Source organism: Chlorocebus sabaeus, chromosome 9 (assembly GCF_047675955.1).
Source record: "Chlorocebus sabaeus isolate Y175 chromosome 9, mChlSab1.0.hap1, whole genome shotgun sequence".
Classification (NCBI taxonomy): Eukaryota; Metazoa; Chordata; class Mammalia; order Primates; family Cercopithecidae; genus Chlorocebus; species Chlorocebus sabaeus.
This window is the reverse complement of record NC_132912.1, coordinates 94,215,019-94,236,666: the sequence shown is the minus strand read 5'-3', so window position 1 is coordinate 94,236,666 and position 21,648 is coordinate 94,215,019. Positions and strand designations below refer to the sequence as shown.

At 36.4% G+C, this 21,648-nt stretch overlaps 1 protein-coding gene across 4 annotated transcripts in view; it reads right to left on the bottom strand.

Annotated features, from left to right (window-relative positions):
- HECTD2 (HECT domain E3 ubiquitin protein ligase 2) overlaps positions 1-21,648 on the bottom strand; it is a 96,364-nt gene that overhangs the window by 36,464 nt on the left and 38,252 nt on the right. For all 4 annotated transcript variants that reach the window (XM_038009254.2, XM_007963530.3, XM_038009253.2 and 1 more), the window contains exons 3-6: positions 18,116-18,254; positions 17,313-17,415; positions 16,480-16,569; positions 1,220-1,284 (exon numbers count right to left, since the gene is read on the bottom strand). In XM_038009254.2, the coding sequence (XP_037865182.1) occupies positions 1,220-1,284; positions 16,480-16,569; positions 17,313-17,415; positions 18,116-18,201 (344 nt within the window). In that variant the 5' untranslated portion in view covers positions 18,202-18,254. The remainder of the gene's footprint in view (positions 1-1,219; positions 1,285-16,479; positions 16,570-17,312; positions 17,416-18,115; positions 18,255-21,648) is intronic.

Sequence of the window (21,648 nt, the reverse complement as noted above, 5' to 3'; positions counted from 1 at the left end):
ACAGGCTGGAGTGCAGTGGCATGATTTTGGCTTACTGCAACCTCTGCCTCCAGGATTCAAACGATTCTCCAGCCTCAGCCTTCTGAGTAAGCTGGGATTACAGGACTGTGCAACCATGTCTGGCTAATTTTTGTATTTTTAGTAGAAATGGGGTTTCACCATGTTGGCCAGACTGATACCTTTTTTTTTTTTTTTTTTGAGACTCTGTCGCCCAGGCTGGAGTGCAATGGCGCGATCTCGGCTCACTGCAAGCTTCGCCTCCTGGGTTCACGCCATTCTCCTGCCTCAGCCTCCTGAGTAGCTGAGACTACAGGTGCCCGCCACTGCGCCCGGCTAATTTTTTTGCATTTTTAGTAGAGACGGGGTTTCACTGTGTTAGCCAGGATGGTCTCGATCTCCTGACCTTGTGATCCGCCCGCCTCGGCCTCCCAAAGTGCTGGGATTACAGGCGTGAGCCACTGTACCTGGCCAATACTTTCTTCGTTATGCTTCTCTGCCTTCTCTATATGTTCTATAATGAGCATGAATTTCTTTCAAAATCAGAACAATTAAAATATTATTAAAATATATATGGTATACGTAACATTACATTTAAGAATTCTACTTAGGTATTACTTTTAAACTAGACTTGGCATTCCTTTGGCTTTAATAGAATTTATTTAAATAATATACTTTTAATATAAATTTAAATATGTATTTTTAAAAGTACATTTTTATATTATGCATATTCATGGTTCAAAACATCATCAACTAAATTGCCCATGATTCCTTATATAAGAATCTAATATTTAGTTCTGACAGAAAAAAAACATTTTAGTAGCTGGCCTTAGGTGTCCCTATATTAGAAATAAGAAAAATTTCACTCTGGCTACCAGGAAGCCCAAGGCTAAATTTAATGTTCATTATTTCAGTTAGGTTACCAATGTAAGTACCCATTCCGTTTTTGTAAAGCATATATATCTGAACAGAAAAAACTTTACATACAATTTAAAAGTATTCACAGATCTTTTTATGCCCATCTATAGATCCTACTAAGAGGTCACAAATCTCAAGTTATACAGCTTTGTTGTAAATGGCTTATAATTATTTTTTCATCTATGTTATTATAACTCAACTAAAATCTTTTCTGAGAGTAAAACAGATACACATATGTTAAAGACATACAATGTGTAACTTAGACTTCTATACTGATTAGCTAAATATTTAAAATATTAGTTACCCTTTCCATTCTCGTAACAGGCTGTTAATGATTCCCTTTAGTACTGTCTTCTGAATGTCTTGAGGCTGTAGGCAAAATAAAACAGTAAGGTAATCAGGATTACCTATTTAAGGTGACGTTTCTATGTTAAATATATTTACAGACCTGCTTCAATAGTTAAAATCAGACTTGATGACTCAGGACTGACACTTACAGTAGTACTGATTTTACATTTAAGAACTCTAGAGAACATCAATGACATAAGATTACAATGAGAATATCCCTGGTATGTGTAGTGTACCATGCATCTAGTGTAACATGCACAAACATATATGGTGGTGGCTGATGACCAACAGAATTTTTATATAACTGGAAAACAATTTCACTTTCCTTGACCTGACAGGATAGACTAATGAACATGAATTCAAGAGTAACACGTTTACTAATATTACCATTCTAGTTTAATAATCCAAATACTAAAAATCTTATTTACTATCAAACATCCCAAGAATAAATGAAAATAAAATACATCTAGATAATACTTTATAACAGAATAGAAGCTTCATTAACATGAAACTTCAAATAATCAGTAAAATTTGTGTCATGTTATATGAAAGAGGCAAATGTCAATAGGCATGTATTATGCTTTTATTTAAAACCACAACCATTAATTCTAAGACATGTCTATCAGCACTCATTCAGCCTAGCTCTTATGTCATATACACATATATGTATATATTTAATATAGCATTCCTTTCTCTTCCTCTGCTTACAGTAACCCGGCACACCCAGAAAGTACCCCTGCTCAACCACTTAGTGTTTGCCCCTGAGCAACAAAAGCTGCAGGAGAAAAATCAAACAAATGTGCTGACTGGATATACTTTAAGTTTATGACCACAAATCTCAAAAGGACACTCAATACCACTGACAGTCCCACAACATTTCTATAGTTCACTTACTTCTCTACACTTCAAGACAACTGTATTTCAAACCTCCTTATTCCTTAAATCTGTAACACCTCCTTCGCAGCATAATTCCCAGCTATAACCTTGCTACATGCTTCAGTGAAAAAACAGATGCACTCAGATAACAGATTCACTGTTCCAATGTAAATTCTGCCAATTTGCCTGCAACTACACTTGACCAAGGCCAACCCCTTCATTTGAGTCCTACATCCCATCCCCTCTCATAACCTTGTCAAGGACATGGTTATTAAAATTTTTTCTTCTCTCCCCTGTATCATCCATTTCTCCCTCTCTACTAAAACATTCCTATCAGTATAACAACACAGGCTAACATCACTGGCACTGATTTGCCATTCTTCTCCACTTTGCTCTATGCCCTCAGTGGCCAATTCTGAAGGACTATATCAACTAGACTCCTTTGCCTTCTGACTGGGTTCAGTTAATAGAAAGCACTAGCAGAAAAGAAGACAGAGTGAAGTTGGGGTACTTATTCCCTCAGGTCCCCATTTGTAGGGTCACCATGGGATGGTTGTCATAGGTCGGCTGTGTCCCTACAGTGAAAGTCCCATCTCCTGTAAAGCAGCCCTCTAACCCACAGTTCATTTCTAGATTCTCCCCTGGGCACTGTGCTCTCCTTATGGTCTTACTTACTCTGCCAACAACTTTGTAAATAATCCAATTTACCAATAATCCAATTTACCAATCTGAGTGTGTTGTCTGTTTACTACCAGGACCCTGACTGATGTATTGCCTTTATTTAAAACACCTCGTTTGGGCCATCTTCTAGCTACCACCTCATTTCTCTGCTTCCCTTCATAGTGAAAGTTCTCAAGAATCATCTGTACTATCTCTTCTCATTGTCTGTCAACTCATTCCAAATAGGCTTATTAAAGTCTTTATTAGACTCTTATTAAAGTCATCAATTATCTATAGCTTATGAAAGACAATGGTCAATTCTCTGAGACAAAATGTCTCAGCAACATTTGACAAGGTGGACTACTTTTCTTCTTTAAACACTTTGATCTCTCCTTTGCAAATGCCTTATCCATCTAATTAAACGGCAACAGCATCCACTCAGTTTCCTGTCTTTCTTGCCTTTGAGTGCCACATCCAATGTACTGGAAGTTTTACTAGCTCTACTCCATGATACATGAGTCTGAACATTTCTATTTTCATGGCCAAAATTGCTAATCCAAATATCAACTTTTGCTTCAACTACTACGATGCCTTCCTAACTCCTTTCTCTTGACACACTACAGACCATTTTCTGCTAAGCATCTAGAGAGATCTTTCTTAACTATAAACGATCCCTGCTTAAAACACTCAATGAATTTCCATTACAATATAACTAAACTCACATGGACATATGCAGTCTCATTTCTTACCAACCTAGTCTTCTCCTTTCTCCCTAATCACCAAGCTTTAGTCTCATAAGCCTTATTTCTGAATTTGCCAATTATGTTCCCTTCTCAGGGCTTTTTTATTAGCTGCCACTTCTGTTAGTGTGCTGCTCTCAAAGATTTTCTCATGGTTTGAATTATTTCCATCAAGACCTCAGTTGTTGCCTTACAGAGGCCCTCCCTGAGCTTCCTAGCTAAAAGCAACCACTAATCACTCCTTATTACATTGCCCTATCCTCTCGAAGCACTTGTCAGTATCTGAAATTATATTTCTTCACATTTGTTTCCACATTTATTTTCTATCTGTAACCTGCCCCCAATAGAAATTAGAATATAAGCTACTTAGAGCTTTATACGACATGCATTTTTGTTTAACAGTGTATCTCCAATGCCAAGACAATACATACTCACTGACTAGCTGCTCAACTCTTTGCATACTTAGGTTAAATCCTTCCAAGGTGCAAATGAAAAATCAACCTCGGCCGGGCGCGGTGGCTCAAGCCTGTAATCTCAGCACTTTGGGAGGCCAAGACGGGCGGATCACGAGGTCAGGAGATCGAGACCATCCTGGCTAACACGGTGAAACGCCGTCTCTACTAAAAATACAAAAAACTAGCCGGACGAGGTGGCGGGCGTCTGTGGTCCCAGCTACTCGGGAGGCTGAGGCAGGAGAATGGCGTGAACCCGGGAGGAGGAGCTTGCAGTGAGCTGAGATCCGGCCACTGCACTCCAGCCTGGGCGACACAGCGAGACTCTGTCTCAAAAAAAAACAAAAACAAAAACAAAAACAAAATAAAAAATCAACCTCTTCTGTATAACCTTCCCAACTCCAGGGATTTCTCTCCCATCTGATCATCTGTAGTATTTACTTTCCTAAAGGCTGTATCTTCTGAAGTTAGTAACAATGATTTCAACTTCCTTTGGGTTAGAAGGTGTCCGGTATATATTCTATATACCCTTACTTTCAATCTTTTTAGGTATCTTGTGTGCTTAGCATGGAATACAATTTTTAAAAATTCAAAGTGATAGTCTTTTCTAACCAGTGAGTTTAGTGCATTTATATTTGTTGTTCAATTACTTATTCCTGTATTTGGACTTGTTTCTGCAATCTTACTTTTTGTTTTCTGTTTAACTCACTTTTTAATGCTTCTTTTTCCCATTTCCCTACTCTCCAGTTAAGAAAGTTATTTGTCCCATTTGCACTGTTTTAGAGGTTACTTTCAACTTCTTAGTATTCATAGTTAACAAGCCTAAGTTAATATCCTACTCTTTCTTTAGAGCATCTTAGAATACTTTTAATTCCAATAAGCTTCCCCTACTTACGTGCTGTTATTCTCCCCATCTTTTGGCTTTTTCTTCTTAATCACACACATTAGACATCAATTTTATGCAGGCATTTTAAATACAGTTGACCCTTGAGCAACATGAGAGTTAGGAATGCTGACCCCCAATGCAGTAGAAAAATCCATGTATAACTTTTGACTCCCCCAAAACTTAACTATCAATAGCTACTGTTGATCAGAACCTCATCAATAATATAGTCTATTAACACATATTTTATATGTATTAGGTATTACACACTGAATTCTTATAATAAAATAGAGAAAATACAATGTCATTAAGAAAATCACAAGAATATATTATATTTACTATTTATTAAGTAGAAGCAGATCATCATAAAGGTCTTTATCCTCATTATTTTCACACTGAGTAGGCTGAGGAGGAGGCTGAAGAGGAGGAGTTGCTCTTGCTGTCTCAGACATGGCAGAGGCAGAATAAAATCTGTGTATGAGTGAACTCACGCAGTTCAAACCCATGATGTTTAAGGGTCAACTGTATTTATGAATTTCTTTTTCATCATTCTTTATCTCAGATACTTCTTCTAAAATATATCTTTTAAAGTTTAAGTATATGTCTGTTGGTGGTAAAGGCAGTTTTTGTTCATTATAAATATCTTAAAGTCACCCTCATTCTTGAAAGTCAGTTTCTCTGGCTACATCAATCAATGTTTATATTCTTTTCTTTTAGTATTTTGAAAATATTACTTCAGGTTTTTGGCTCCTAGATTGCTGTGAAGCCAGTTAATTTTCCTTTATGAATGACTTGTCTTTTCCCTTTGATTACTTATAAGGTATCTTTATTACAATGTTCCAATTTCACGACTGTGTCTGCATTTCTTTTATCTTGCTTAGTATATACTGTGTTTCCCCTGTTATTTGTGGATTCACATCTTACATCAGTTAGGGAAAACTCCCAGGTATTAAATATACCCCCATTCTTTCTGTGCCATAATTTTTAGACTCAAAATACAATGAAGTTTAGTCTTTCTTATTCCATCCTCTATATATCTTTATTATTTTTATAGTTTATCTCTTTTCCCCTTTGAGTTCTACTCTGAGAAATTTCTTCTTCACTTCTACCTTCCAGTTTACTAATTCTTTTTCCAGCAGTCTCCAATCTGCTGTTTAAGCTATTAATTTCTCTACTTCTAAAAATTTATTTGGTATCAAAGATATTTTAGATAGTCTCATTGTTCATAATCTCAATATCTGTAACAGCCATTCTGACTGGTGTGAGATGTTATGTCATTGTGGTTTTGGTTTGCAATTCTCTAATGATCAGTAATGCTGAGCATTTCTTCATATGCTGGTTGGACTCATGTTTGTCCTCTTTTGAAGTGTCTGCTCATGTCCTTTGCCTACTTTTTAATGAAGTTGTTTGCTTTTGCTTATTAATTTATTTCAGTTCTGGATATTAGACCTCTGTTGGATGCATAGTTTGCAAATATTTTCTCCTATTCTGCAGGTTGTTTACTTACTGTGTTGATAGTTTCTTTTGCTGTGCAGAAGCTCTTCAGTTTAATTAGGTCACATTAATCAATTATTGCTTTTGTCGCAATTGCTTTTGGCATCTTTATCATGAAATCTTTGCTAGGGCCTATGTCCAGAATATTTCCTAGGTTATCTTCCAGGCTTTTCATACTTTCAGTTTTTACATTAAAGTCTTTACTTTGTCTTGAGTTGATTTCTGTATATGGTGAAAGAAATGGGTCCACTTTCAATCTTTTACATATAGCTAGCAAGTTATCCCAGTACTATTTATTGAACAGGGAATCTTTTCCCTATTGCTTTTGTGGACTCTGTCAAAGATCGGATGGTTGTAGGTGTGTGTCATTAGTTCTAGGCTCTCTATTCTGTTTCATTGGTCTATGTCTGTTTCTGAACCAGTACCATGTTGTTTTGGTTGCTGTGGCTTGCAGTATAGTTTGAAGCCAGGTAATGTGATGCCTCCAGTTTTGTTCTTTTTTTAGGATTGCCTTGGCTAATCAAACTCTTCTTTGGCTTCATATGAATTTTAAAACAGTTTTCTTTCCAAATTCTGTGAAGAATGCCATGGTAGTTTGATTAGAATAGCACTGAAACTGTAAATTGCTTTGGGCAGTATGGCCACTTTAACGATACTTATTCTTCCTATCCTTGAGCATGGAATGTTTTTCCATTTGTTTGTTCATCTCTAATTTCTTTGAGCAGTGTTTTGTAATTCTCATTGTTAATGCTCTTTTACCTCACTGGTTAGCAATACTCATAGGTATTTTATTCTTTTTGTGGCTATTGTGAGTGGAACTGCGTTCTTGATTTTGCTCTCAGCTTAGATGTTGGTGTATAGAAATGCTACTGATTTTTGTATACTGATTTTGTATTCAGAAACTTTGCTGAAATTGTTCTTCAGATCTAGGAGCTTTTGGGCAGAGGGTATGGGGTTTTCTAGGTATAGAATAATAGCATCTGCAAACATTTGACTTCCTCCCTTCCTATTTTGATGCCTTTCTATTTCTTTCTCTTGCCTAACTGCTCTGGCTAGGACTTCCAGTACTATGTTGAATAGGAATGGTGAGAGTGTGCATCCTTGTCTTGTGCTGGTTCTCAAGAGGAAGACTTGTAGCTTTTGCTTATTCAGTATGATGTTGGCTGTGGGTTTGTCACAGATGATTCCTATTATTTTGAGGTATGTTCCTTCAATGCCTAGTTGTTGAGGGTTTTTAACATGCAAGGAAGTTGAATTTTATCAAAAGCCTTTTCTGCATCTATTGAGATAATCATGTGGTTTTTGTGTTTAGTTCTGTTATGTGATGAATCACATTTATTGATATGTGTAGGAAGAACCAACCTTGCATGCTAGGGATAATGCTTACTTGATCATGGTGGATTAGCTTGTTCATGTGCTTTTAGATTCAGTTTGCTAGTATTTTCCTGAGGATTTTTGCATCAATGTTTGTCAAGGATATTGGCCTGAAGTTTTCTTCGTGTGTGTGTGTGCGCGTGTGTGCATGTGTCTGCCACACACAAAAGATATCAAGATGATGCTGGCCTCACAGAATGAGTTAGGGAAGAGTCCCTCCTCTTCAATTTTTTGGAATAGTTTCAGTAGAAATGGTGCCAGCTCTTTGTACATCTGGTAGAATTCAGCTGTGAACCCATCCGGTTCTGGGCTTTTTTTTGGCGGGGGGGGGGGGGGGTGGTGGTAAGCTGTTTCTTACTGAATCAATTTTAGAGCTCATTATTGGTCTGTTCAAGGTCTCCATTTCTTCCTGGTTCCATCTTGGGATGGAACTCCTTCAGTTCAACTCTGATTTTGGTTATTTGTCTTGTGCTAGTTTTGGGGTCAGTTTGTGCTTGTTTCTATAGATTTTCTAGGTGTGATATTATGTTTATTCGAGATCTTTCTAACATTTTGATGTAGGCATTTAGATCTATAAAATTTCCTTTCACAGTGCTTTAGCTGGGTCCGAGATTTTGGTATGTTGTATCTTTGTTCTCATTAGTTTCAATACATTTCTTGATTTCTGCTTTAATTTCACTGCTTACCCGAAAGTCATTCAGGAGCACACTGTTTTAATTTCCTTATAATTGTATGCTTTTGAGTGGTTTTCTCAGTATGGATTTCTATTTTTATTGTGCAATGGTGGTTGGTATGAATTCATTTTTTTAAAGTTTGCTGAGAATTGTTTTATAGTTGTGTGGTCAATCTTTAAGTATGTGTCCTGTATAGTTCAGAAGAATGTATATTCTGTTGTTTTGGGGTGAAGAGTTCTGTAGATACCTGTTAGGTCCATTTGGTCAAATGACAAGTTCAGGTCCCATGTGTCTTTGTTAGTTTCTTCCTCAATCATCTAATATTGTCAGTGGGGTGTTGAAGTCTCCCACTATTATTGTGTGGTTATCTAAGTCTCTTTGTAGATCTCTAAGAAGTTCCTTTATAAATCTAGGTGCTCCTGTATTAGGTACACATATATTTGGAATAGTTAAGTCTTCTTGTTGAACTGAACTCTATACCATTATGTAATGCTCTTGTCTTGATTATTGTTGGTTTAAAAGTCTGCTTTGTCTGAAATTGCAATAACAATCGCTGCTCTTTTTTCTTTTCTATTGTTCTTGCTAGAGCTTTCTCTGTTGCTTTACTTTGAGCCTATGGATGTTACTGTATGTGAGATAGGTCTCTTGAAGACAGCATATAGTTTGGTCTTTCTTCTTATCCAACTTGCTACTCTGTGCCTTTTAAGTAGGCATTTAGCTTTTTACATTCCTGTCATCATGTTGTTAAGTTGGTTATTATGCAGACTTGATTTTGTGCTTGCTTTACAGTGTCAATGGTTTATGTGCTTAAGTGTGTTTTTGCGGTGGCCAGTAACAGTCTTTCCTTTCCATATTTAGCACTCCCTTAAGGATCTCTCGTAAGGCAAGTTTGGTGGTAACGAATTCCCTTAGCATTTACTTATCAGAAAAGTATCTTATTTCTCCTTCAATTATGAAGCTTTGTTTGGCTGTATATGAAATTTTTGGTAGGAATATCTTTTTGTTAAGAATGCTGAATATAGGCTCCCAATCTCTTCTGTCTCGTAGGGTTTCTGCCTAAAGGTCTGCTGTTAGCCTGATAGGGTTCCCACTGGAGGTGATCTGCTCTTTCTCTGGAGCTGCCTTTAACATTTTTTCATTCATTTTGACTTTGGAGAATCTGAGGACTGTGTGTCTTGGGGATGGTCATCTTGTAAATTGCAGGGGTTCTCTGAATTTCCTGAATTTGAATGTTGGCTTCTCTAGTGAGGCTGGGGAAATTTTTATGGATGATATCCTCAAATGTGTTTTCCAAATTGCTTGCTTTTTCTCCCTCTCTTTCCGAGATGTCAATGAGTTGTAGATTTGGTCTCTTTACATAATCCCATATTTCTTGTAGCCTTTGTTCATTCTTCTTTATTTTTTATTTTTGTCTGACTGAGCTATTTAGGAGAATCAGTCTTTGAGTTCTGAAATTCTTTAGCTTGGTCAATTCTGTAGTTAATGTTTGCAACTGTACTCTGATTTTTTTTTCTTTTTTTTGAGACAGTGTCTAACTCTGCTGTTCAGGCTACAGTGTGGTGGCACAATGACAGCTCACTGCAGTTTTGAACTCCTGGGCTTAAGCGATCCTCCCACTAAAGCCTCCCAAGTACCTGGGACTATAAGCATGCACCACTACACCCAGCTAACTTAAAAAAATTTTTTTTGTAAAGATGGGGTAAAATTTGTGAAGTGAATTTTTCAGCTCTGTCACATCAATTTGGTTCTTTCTTAAAACAGTCATTTCATCTTTTATCTCCTGTATTATTTTATTGTATTCTTCAGATTCCTTATATTGGGCTTCTACTTTCTCCTGAATCTCAATGATCTTTGTTCCTGTCCATATTCTGAATTCTACTTCTGTCATTTCAGCCATAAGAACCATTGCTGGGGAACTAGTGTGGTCATTTGGAGGTGAGAAGACACTGCCTTTTTGAATTGCCAGAGTTCTTGTGCTATCTCTTTCTCATCTGAGTGGGTTGACGTTCCTTCAGTTTCTGGAGCTGCTATCCTTTGAATGGGATTTTTTTTTTTTGCTTTTATCTTCTTTGATGCATTTCTGGGTTTGATTGTGGCATAAAGTGGGTTCAGTTGAATGGCTCTGTTTCTGGAAAATTTTAGCGGGCCAAGGCTCAGCTCAGCACTCCTGGGCTGCATGCTTTAACTCTGGGGGGTGCTGGTACCGAGCCCCTGGCTTTGTTCTCTGGCCCCTCTAGGTTAGGAACCTGCAGTGCCAAAAGGGCTGAGGTTTTCTTGGTCCACTGGCAATAACATTCTGATAAGCGGTGTCAGACAAAACACTTCACTGGGGTGGTGGCAGTTGGATCCATGCTCGCTTGCAGGTGCCAGCAGCCACTCAGAGCCACGTGGTGGGATGCACACACATCTGCCGAGGCAAGGTACTAGTGGGAGTGGGCTTGTGGCACTGCTCCATGCTCTTGAGCTGGCAGCAGTGGTGGTGCGGTAGGTGTGGGGTGCTGGTGGGGGGCAGGAATGCTGGACTCTGTGCACATGCATTTGCACCAGCACTGGTGGCAGCATGGAGGTGGTGGGGGGGGGGCAAGTTGCTAGTGTCCATGTGCATGTTTGCAGCAGCAATGGTGGAATGACTGGGTGCCCGCATGCCAGTGAGGGCAGCAGCGTGTACTCATGCAGCAGTAGCATGGTGGGGTACTCACACACACTGGTGGGGAGAAGTGAGGTCCACTCACTCGCAAACCTTGGCAAAGCAGTGGGAACGTGGCTGTGGACAAATGCATGCTGGTAAAGCTGCGGAAGGGAGGTTGTGGTGGGGGGAAGTTGCAGGTAGGCTGGTATGTGTTGGCGGGGGCCACTCTGCTGGACCCTAGATGGTCAGGAGTGGTCTGCTGGTGAAGGAGCTATGCCCCAGGAAGTACCCTGGTTGGGCATCGAGGGTGCACTGCAAGTGAGTGTGGCCAAGCTGGGGCCTTGAGAGAGGTCAGCTGTCAGGGGGACACTCAGATTGATCTGGCACCATCTCACAGGCAAGAATACCCTACTCTGTCCAGGTCTGACAGTCATCTCAAGGCTAAAGTCTCCTAGAGGAGCATGGTGTGCCTTGAGGGATGGGCATCCCTGGCCATGCTCCACTACAGATGTTCTCATACCAAACCATCTAGGCACCACACAGGGTGGAGTCCTACCCCTCCTACATGTGTTAGCAGTTCACCCTGCCAGCTCAAGTGTCCATGGGAGTCATAGAATCTCCTGTTGCCAGGATTCCAGAGGTCCATGATAAGAGCGGCTACTCCTTGCCTGTTCAACTCACCCTTTCCACAGGAGTTGCTGGGGGTCGTGAATGAGTCACATTACTTGGTAGCCCCACCCAGGCTTCCCAGCTCCCTTCAGCCCAGCTTCTGTGTCCTCCATCTGACCAATTTCAATGCTTTCTCTCTGAAGATCTGCTTGGAGTGTGCCAGTCTTCCTGATGTCCAGTCTCTCCATGGCAGATGTTCCTCCTGGCTGCATCTAGTTGGCCATCTTGGCTCTAAATCTCCATTACTGTTATTCTTAATAGACTTTTAAGACTAGCTTCTTTCAATTAGTGGTATGTATTTAAGGTTTCTCCATGTCTTTTTGTGACTTGGTATCTCATTTCTTCTTACCACTGAATAATTTCCACGATAAGGAATGTACCACAGTTTATCCCTTCACCTATGGAAGGACATTTTTGGTAATTATTAATAAGGCTGCTGTAACCACTTGTGTGCAGGTTTTTGGGTGAACATAAATTGTTAACTCATTTGGGTAAATACATATGAGTGTAAGTGAGGGATCATATGGTAAGCCTATGTTGAGCTTTGTAAAACAAATGAAAATACAACCTATCAAAATTTGTGAGATACAGCAAAAGCAGTGTTTAGGGGGAAATGTACAGCACTGAATGAATATATTAGCAAAAAAATCTGAAATCAATCATTTAAGTGTCCACCTTAGGAAACTAAAACAAAAGAGCAAATTAAATCCAAGGTAAGCAGAAGACAAGATAAAAAATTAGAGGAGAAGTCAATGAAACTTAAAAAAGGGAACAGGGAAAATTAACACAACCAAATGCTAATTTTTTGGAAGAGATCAATAAAAGTGATAAGCCTCTAGCCAGACTAATCACAAAAGGAAGTGAGAAAACACTAATTACTAAATGAAAGATAATTCTCACACTGATTCTATAGACATTAAAAGGATAAGTTATGACTATTATGAACAAATCTGTGCTCACAAATTTGATAACCTAGATATGTTCCTGAAAAATCTACCAAAATTAATATAAGGAGAAACAGATAATCTGAATAAGCCTGTGTCTACTAAAGGAACCGAATCAATAATTGTTAACCTTCTAAAACAGAAAGCACCAGGCCCAGATGGCTTTAATGGTACATTCTACTAAATATTTAAGAAATAAATGATACCAATTCTTTATAATTTCTTCCAGAAAATAGCAGAGAGAATACTGTCTAAGTCCATGAGGCCAGCATTAACCTAATACTCAAAAGAGAAAGATATTACAAGAAAGGAAAAGTATAGACCAATACCTGCTATCAACATAAATGCAAAAAATTCCTCAACAAAATATTAGCAAATTGAACCAAAAATATACAAAAAGAATTATACAACACAACCAAGTGTGATTTATTTCAGGTTATGCAAGTCTGGTTCAACACTCAAAAATCAACTAATATAATTCATCACATCAACAAGCTAAAAAAGAAAAATCATGTGATCATAGCAATAGATGCAAAAGAAGCAGTTGATGAAATCCAACACCCATTCATGATAAAAATTATCAGTGAACAAGAAATAGAGGAGAACTTCCTCAACTTGATAAAGAACATCTTAAAAAAAACCCCCTACAGCTAACATTGTAATTAATGGTGAGAAACTAGATGATCCAGGTTCATTTTGTACTTTCCCTGCCTTGGTCTTAGAATTAGCCATTTCTCTAGGGAGCTGTGGTTCTTTTAGTATGAAATGGTATTTAGAAACCAAGATAAGTAAGTGAAGTGCTCAGTATAGTGAAGGGATGTTACTGCTGTAGGTCCTTTCAGTGCACAGGGCTAGAACATACACACTCACATGTACTACATGTATCTACATCTATTAAAAACCATGAGATCATTACAATGCCTCCAATTCTAATTCAATTCCCAGAATGGTTTTCAGCCTCCCTCATCCCATATTTATATCTCCCTTTTCTAAAATGAGAAACTTGACTCCCAGCAACATTGATATATTTACTCATTTGTTTAGTTCAACAATACATAGAATGTAATTTCAGAATTCTTTGTCTATATCCCTGAGGGGGGGAAAAAATCCAAACTACTAAAAGTTAAAGATTTGTTTACAGTCTTTGTGTGTGTGTTTTTTAAGTATTTAGATCTAGGATTATATAGTTAAAAGTACTAAGTATAAAAGTTCTTTAGTGAGTTTTGGAAAATATGGTTATATTATTCATTCAAAATACAGTTAGGTTTATTTTCTGTTTGTATTCCATTTTGTTTTTTTCCTCATATGTGTATATTTAATTTTTTAACGTATATAACACATTAATATTCCAAGTCAAAAGAACTCAGACAGGACTGGTCCATGCTGGGGTAGGCTGAGTGGCTGTTAGGTGGCCTGTGTCATGGGGCCTCAGGCCAACCATGGCCAAGCCCTTGGTGCACAGGCAGCATGGTATGTGCTCTAACCGTAGCTGTGTCAGCATGTTATGATGGCATCCAGTAGCAACCTGGCTACCAGAATCCCCAATAGTAAAGAGAAATACTCAAGGCTCTGCAGCACAGATGATGGCTACATTGACCTTCAGTCCAAGGAAAGCCCTCCCAGCCAGTCTCGGTGACTGACACCTATAATTCCAACACTTTGGGAGGCCAAGGCAGGAGGACTGTTTGAGGCCAGGAGTCTGAGACCAGCCTGGGCAACATAGTGAGATAAGGGATAATTATCTTATACTTTATACTTATCTCTACCTTCATGTTCCAGTGGAAGACGTTGGTAAAATCAAGTATCAGTGTGGGTCCATCTGCAGTATTTTTTACTTTCTTTCTTACTGACAGCAACCAGGAATTTTTTTAAGCCACAGAGCAAGTGTTCAAAATGTAAACACCTTCTCTGTTTACCAATCCTTGGCCAGCTCTGATTTGTTTCACCAATAGGTTGTTCAGCATATAACTGGGTCATTCTGGCCTTTATAGATTAAGATGTTTTGTATATTATCCCTTTAAGAATTGGACTTTTGGCTGTTTCCTAATAAAAAATGTAGGGAAGTGGTTATTATTAAAATTTACACCCTATTTCTAGCACCTTGTATTATGATGTCATTCTGCTGAAGATCGTAAGACTCAGCCTGGACCCCTCGAGGACTAGATGCCTTAGGTTGATTCTGTTTCCTAGTTTGCAAAAAACGACTTAAATTCAAAAGAAATTAAAATGTCAAAAAAAAAAAAAATCAAGTTCAGAGAAGTGTACCTAGGAATGGAATTGTTGGGTTACAGAATATGCATATGCTTCATGTTAGTAGATCATGCCAAGTATTTTTCCAAAGTGGTTGTACCAATTTATACTTACATCATCAAGGGATGAAAGTTCCAACTGTTCCACAATATTGCCAATACTTAGTAAGGTTTTTGAAACAATTTTATTAATTTTGATGGATGTGTAATGTTATTTTCATTTCTCCAATGACAAAGAATGTTTATATTTAATAGAGAAGTACTCAGATTGGGAATAAGACAAAGAGGTCTGCTATTACTTCTTTTATTCACAATTGTGAAAGAGGTCCCAGTGAATGCAAATACATACATACATCCATATAAGATACAGGATTAGAAGGAGATAAAACTCTCCTTTTTCACAAATGACAAGATTGTATACACAGAAAATCCAAGTTAACTTACTGATGTACTATTAGAGTTAATGGATGAATATAGCAAAGTACAGTTGACTCTCAAATACAGGTTTGAATTGTGCAAGCCTGCTTATCTACATATTTTCTTTCACCTCTGCCACCTGAGACAGCAAGACCGACCCCTTCTCTTCCTTAGCCTACTGAATAAGGATAGACCTTTATGATAGTCCAGTTGCACTTAATAGACAGTAAATATATTTTATCTTCCTTATTTTTTTCTTAATAACATTGCCTTTTCCTTACTTTATTGTAAGAATACAGTATATAATACATATAACATAAAATATATGTTAATTGACTGTTTATGTTATTAGTAAGACTTCTGGTCAACAATAGGCTATTAGTAGTTAAGCTTCTGGGGAGTCAAAAATTATGCACATATTTTTTTGTTTACTGCATAGGGGGTTAGCGCCCCTAACTCTCGCATTGTTCAAGGGTCAACTGTATTTAGATAAAGATAAATATATGAAAGTATTTCCATATATTAAGTCACAATTGGAAAATAAAATAATAATAGCATCAAAAAACATGAAGTACCTAGAAATACATGTAATGAGAAATGTGTAACACTTCTACCCAGAAAACTACAAAACATTACCAAGAGAAATTAAAGAAGACCTAGGTACCTAAAAGGATACAGTATGCTTATGGACTGAAAAGATGTCAATTTTTCACAAACTGATCTATAGCAGTACGGTTCTCAAAATGTGGTCCCTGGGTCAGGAGCATCAACATATCCTGGGAACTTGTTACAAATGAAAATTCTTGGGTTTCACCCAAGACCTACTGAATCTGAAATTCTGTATTTTAACAAGACCTTCTTGTGATTCTGAATATAATTAAGTAACTCACCTCCTTTTGCTAAGTAAAGCATGATTTTAGCAAGTCTTTCTAAAAAAGGACTGGATATAAAAGTATTTGCTGCTTAATTCATAATTAAAAAATGAAAGAATAAAATAATCTAACTTTCTGAGAATTCCAGCTACATTTACTATAAAATTGTATCAGAATTTCTAAAGTAATTATGTTATAAGGAGATTTTTATAATATTTGTGTGGCTGCTTTTGAAATACAGAAGAGACACAGAATAATATTACTTGCATGTCATAATACTTACAGTATTAAGTAAGGTATCATACACAGCATTCACAAATTTAGCATTAATCCCAGAGTCTTCAATGGTGTTAAATGAGGCAGTGGCATCTTTCTGCAAATTCAATTTAAGAATTAAGTATATTCAACATTTTGAAGACTATTGTTAGTAAAATTTGAATCATACTATTTCTTCATAATTTCGACTATTTTTTAGGCTGATAATAAAAAAGAACCATTAAGGCAAAATTTCTGAAAATAAAAAGAAATGTACAAAGATTATTTTAATAACTTTCTTTTTTAAAACTGAAGGTATGGAGTTAAACATGAACATTAGAGCGAGTAAAAACAATATTTAAGGGCTGGGCACGGTGGCTTATATCTGTAATCCCAGTGTTTTGGGAGGCTGACATGGGAGGGGTCACCTGAGGTCAGGAGTTCAAGACCAGCCTGGCCAACATGGTGAAATCCCGTTTCTACCAAAAATACAAAAATTAGCCGGGTGTGGTGGCAGGCACCTGTAATCCCAGCTACCCAGGAGGCTAAGGCACAAGAATTGCGTGAACCCAGGAGACGGAGGTTGCAGTGAGCTGAGATTGCACCACTGCATTCCAGCCTGGGCAACAGAGTGAGACTCCATCTCAAAACAAAACAAAACAAAACCTCCCCTCAAAAAAAAACCCGTATACTTATATAGTATGTGTAATATTACATAATTGTATGTACTGTATAATTTCTGAAATCAATACATATACATGCATGTTTAAACCAATACTGGGTATAAATGAGGTAAATTTATCATTTCTGGAAAATTTAAAACTAAAAGTTAAATGAAAAATGTGTTTTACGTATAATTACCTTAAATGCAGCATTTAATTCTGGGAAAGAATCAAATGTTGTTAGATAAAAATCATGTACTGCTTTCCAATCTCCTGACGACTTAACTTTTTCTACATCTTCCCTAAAATGAAAACATACATTAACCATATATATATAGAAATATTATTCAGATAAACTAGCACTACTTTTTAATAAATGTCACCAAATATGCAATACGAAATACTGAAACCAAATAAAGAAATATGTCCCAGTTAATACAGTTTATGGATTTATAATTCTTAATTGGATTAAGATATTAATCCAGCTTTAACTTTCCCATTTACTTATTTTTAAAAAAGATCATTCTTAACATGTCTCTTTCAATTATCACTCTTTCCTTCCCTTCATAGCTAAACTTCTGGAGACTTTGTTTACATTCTGTCTTTATCATTCCCATTTAGTCCTTCAAATACGCATCTGGATATTTTGAATGGTGACATAACTTTTATAGTATGTGTCACATCATAAATGAACTCTTATTTTTAAAAATGGTAACAGTCTATTATTTAATTACCACCTTTATCTCTTTTTGTTTTGACTCATAGACTCTTACTTAGCATTTCCTTTATTTTGCTACAGCCTATCTAACTCTTACCTGTTATTCATACATTTGTTTTCTTTCACCTTCAACTTGAGACATAAAGTCTTTTGAGGTCCTCTTGGCTAACACCTTATAATGATCCAAAAGTTAAATTAATTTCTCAAATAAATATATTAAATTATGTAAAGTGCTGACATGCAGATGATTATACATTTACATATAATAGTGAGCTGAAACTTACTGGAAGTCTTTCATAGTTTTGGGCTGGATAGGAAGAATGGGTTCTGGAAGGACTGGGGCCTTCATTTCGGATGATGATGCATCCATAGATACACGCTGTTTTTGTCTAACATCAAGGCAAATTGGTGGTTGGTCTCTCACTGTGAAGTATAAAAAGACATTCAAAATAATGAATCATTAAACTTTTCCAAATTATAAAATACAAGATTAATTCAACCTCAACAGAAAATAAATGAATTATTTTGTATTACATTCACTTTGAGATTAAAGAAAAATCAACCATAGTGAAGGACATTTACTGGAGGGCTTATTCCCCCACTCCCCCACTTCACTCACAACACATATTAGGCTGTATCTTACATTGATGTGTATACTTAATATAGAGCTTCTTCCCTTTTTCCCTTCCCCCTCAAAATTGTCTGTTAATGTAATTTAGCATTTCTTTCCTCTCCCCTCTTCCCAAAAGTCATCTTTCAGGGAATATTTCAATGTATGATTATTGTAGCTATATAATAAAAATCAGGTAGACTGATTCTTTCAACTTTATACTTCTTTTAAAAAACAGTTTTACCCATTCCAGTTCTTCTGCTATTTCAGGTAAATTTGAAAATAATCTTATCTATATCAACAACAAAAAACTTATGGGAATTTTGACAGGAAATGCATGAAATTCCTTTTTGTATCAATTTGGGGAGAACTTGTGTATCAATCTGGGGAAAACTGGCATCTTTACTACAATAAGCGTTCTAATCCATGAACACAGTATGCCTTTACACTTACTCAGATCTTTCACTTACTCAGTTTCTTTCACCAGCATGGTATAATTCTAAGCATACATATTCTGTAATGTTTGCTAGATTTAAACCTTTTATTCTTATTTAAGTGATTACAAATGATATGTATTTTTACATTAGTGTCCATGTGTTCATTGTTAGCATAAAGAAATATAACTGACTTTTGTATGTTTATCTTGTATTCTTCAACCTTACTGAATTCACTTATCAATTCTAGGAAGGTTTATTTTTGAGATTTCATGGGTTTTTTTTTTTTTTTTTTTTTTTGCATAGACAATCATGCCATCTGCAAATAGGGACAGTCTTATTCCTTATTTTCTAATCTGTATGTCTTTTTTCTTCTTTTTGTCTTCTTGGATCGGCTAAAATTTGCAGCACTGAGAAGAATGAGTTAGAGCAAACATCCTTGCATTATTCTCACTCTTAAAAGGGAAAGCACTAAATATTTAGCCATTAAGAAAAAGGGTAAGCTTTACCAATAAAAGGGTACTCCCTCTGATTCTTAGCATGTTGAATAAGAGTGCTAAGAGCAGACATCCTTGCCTTATTCCCACACTTTAAGGTAAAAGCACTCAGTCTTTCACAATTACATAAAACATTAATTGCAGGGTTTTTCTAGATGCTGTTTATCAAGTAAAGGAAAAAGTCTCTTTCCTATTTTTCTGGGAGTTTTAATTTTTTTCATCATGAATAGGTGTTGGATTTTGTCAAGTTATTTTACTGCATGGAATCATTCTTAAGCATGTTAGTATGGCGGATTACATTAATTGATATTTTTAAAACTGAACCATCTAGCATCCTTGGAGTGACCTTTTGGTAATGGTGTATAACTCTTTTTATATATTGCTGAATTTTATTTGCTAATACTTTATTAAGGACTTCTGCCATCTATATTCATGAAGGATATTGGTCTATAGTCTATAATTTTTTTTTTTTTAACTATTGTCGTCTGGTTTTGTTATCAATGTAATACCAGCTGTGTAAAATGAAAAAGAAATGTTCCCTTTTCATCTATTTTCTGGTAGAGATTATACAGAAATGGTGTTAATTCTTTAAACATTTGCCAGAATTCTGTATGACCGCCCGGACGTGAATATTCTTTTTTTAAAGTTTTAAAACTAGAAATCAATTTCCTTAGTGGTTATAGAACTATGCAAATTAACTATTTCAAACTGGATGAGCTGCAATAGCTTTTGTTTTTTGAGGAATTGGTCCATTTCATCTGTAATTTATGTGTGTAGAGTTGTTTGTAGTATTCCCTTATTATCTTTTCTGACGTTGATAGGGTCTGTTGTAATATCTCCTATTTCATTTATGATACTGATAATCTACCTTTTTATGGCAGTCTTCCTAGAGGTTTATCAATTTTATTGATCTTATCAAAGAGCCATCTCTTTGTTTCATTTTCTCAATTTCTGTTTTCAGTTTCACTGATTTTATCTTTATATTTCCTCCTTCCTGCTTACTTTGGGCTGATATTCTCTTCTTTTCCTAGGTCCATGAGCTAAAGGCTTAGATATTTGTTTTGAAAATTTCCCCCTTTTCTAATGTATGCATGACTGCTATAAATTTCCCTCTCAGCACTGCTATAGCAGTATCCCACAACTTTTGATATGTTGTATCATATTTTTATTTTCATTCCATCCATTTTTTTTACCTCCCTTAAGACTTCATCTTTGACCAATGAATTATTTGGAAGTTGTTTAATTTCCAAGTATTTTGGAGATGCTTCTGTTATTTTCTGTTACTGATTTCTAATTTGACTAGTCAGAAAACACACTTTACATTATCTCAATTCTTTAAAATTTCAGTTGTTTTATGGCCCAGAATATGATCCATTTTGCTATATGTCCCATTGGCACTTGAAATGCCATGTGTATTCTGTTGTTGGGTAGAGCGTGCTATAAATGTGCTGTTGGTTGATGGTGGCACTGAGTTACTCTATATACTTATTGATTTTCTAGCTAGTTCCATCAAATATACACTTACAGTTGGAGCCTTCAATACCTAACTGTGGATTATTTTGTTTCTGCATTCAGGTCTACCAGTTTCCCCCCGCAGTTTTTACAGCTCTGCTGTTTGGTGTGTACACACTTGTGATCACTACATATTTTGAGTGATTATCCCTTTTATCATTATAGAATGTTCCTCTCTGTCTCCATGAATTTTCTTTGTTCTAAGTCCACTTTATCTGATATTAATGCAGTCATTTGTTTCCTTCGATCGATGTTTGCATAAAATGTCTTCCTCTATCCATTTACTTAAAACTTGCTTATACTGTTATATTTGAAGCGAATTTCTTATAAATAGAATACAGTTGGGTCATGTTTTTGTTCACTCTGACAATATCTTTTATTTAGACTATTTACATTTAATGTAATTTTTAATAAGGTAGAGCTTAAGTCTATGATTTTATTTTCTATTTGTTCTCTCTGCTTATTTGTTATTTTTCCTGCCTTTCTGCAGGTTAAACATTTTTTTAGAATTCTCTTTTGATTTATATATAGTGTTTCTGAGAGGTTTCTCTAGATATTACATTACATATAATAATTTCTCACATGCTACTCACATCATTTTACCAGTTGGAATGAAGTGCAGAAATCCTACCTCCTTTACCTTCCCCTGTTTATAATTTTCTTTTTGTGTGTGTGACAGGGTCTTGCTCTTTCACTCAGGATGGGGTGTGGTGGTGTGACCATGGCTAACTGCAGCCTCAAACACCTGGGCTCAAGTGATTTTC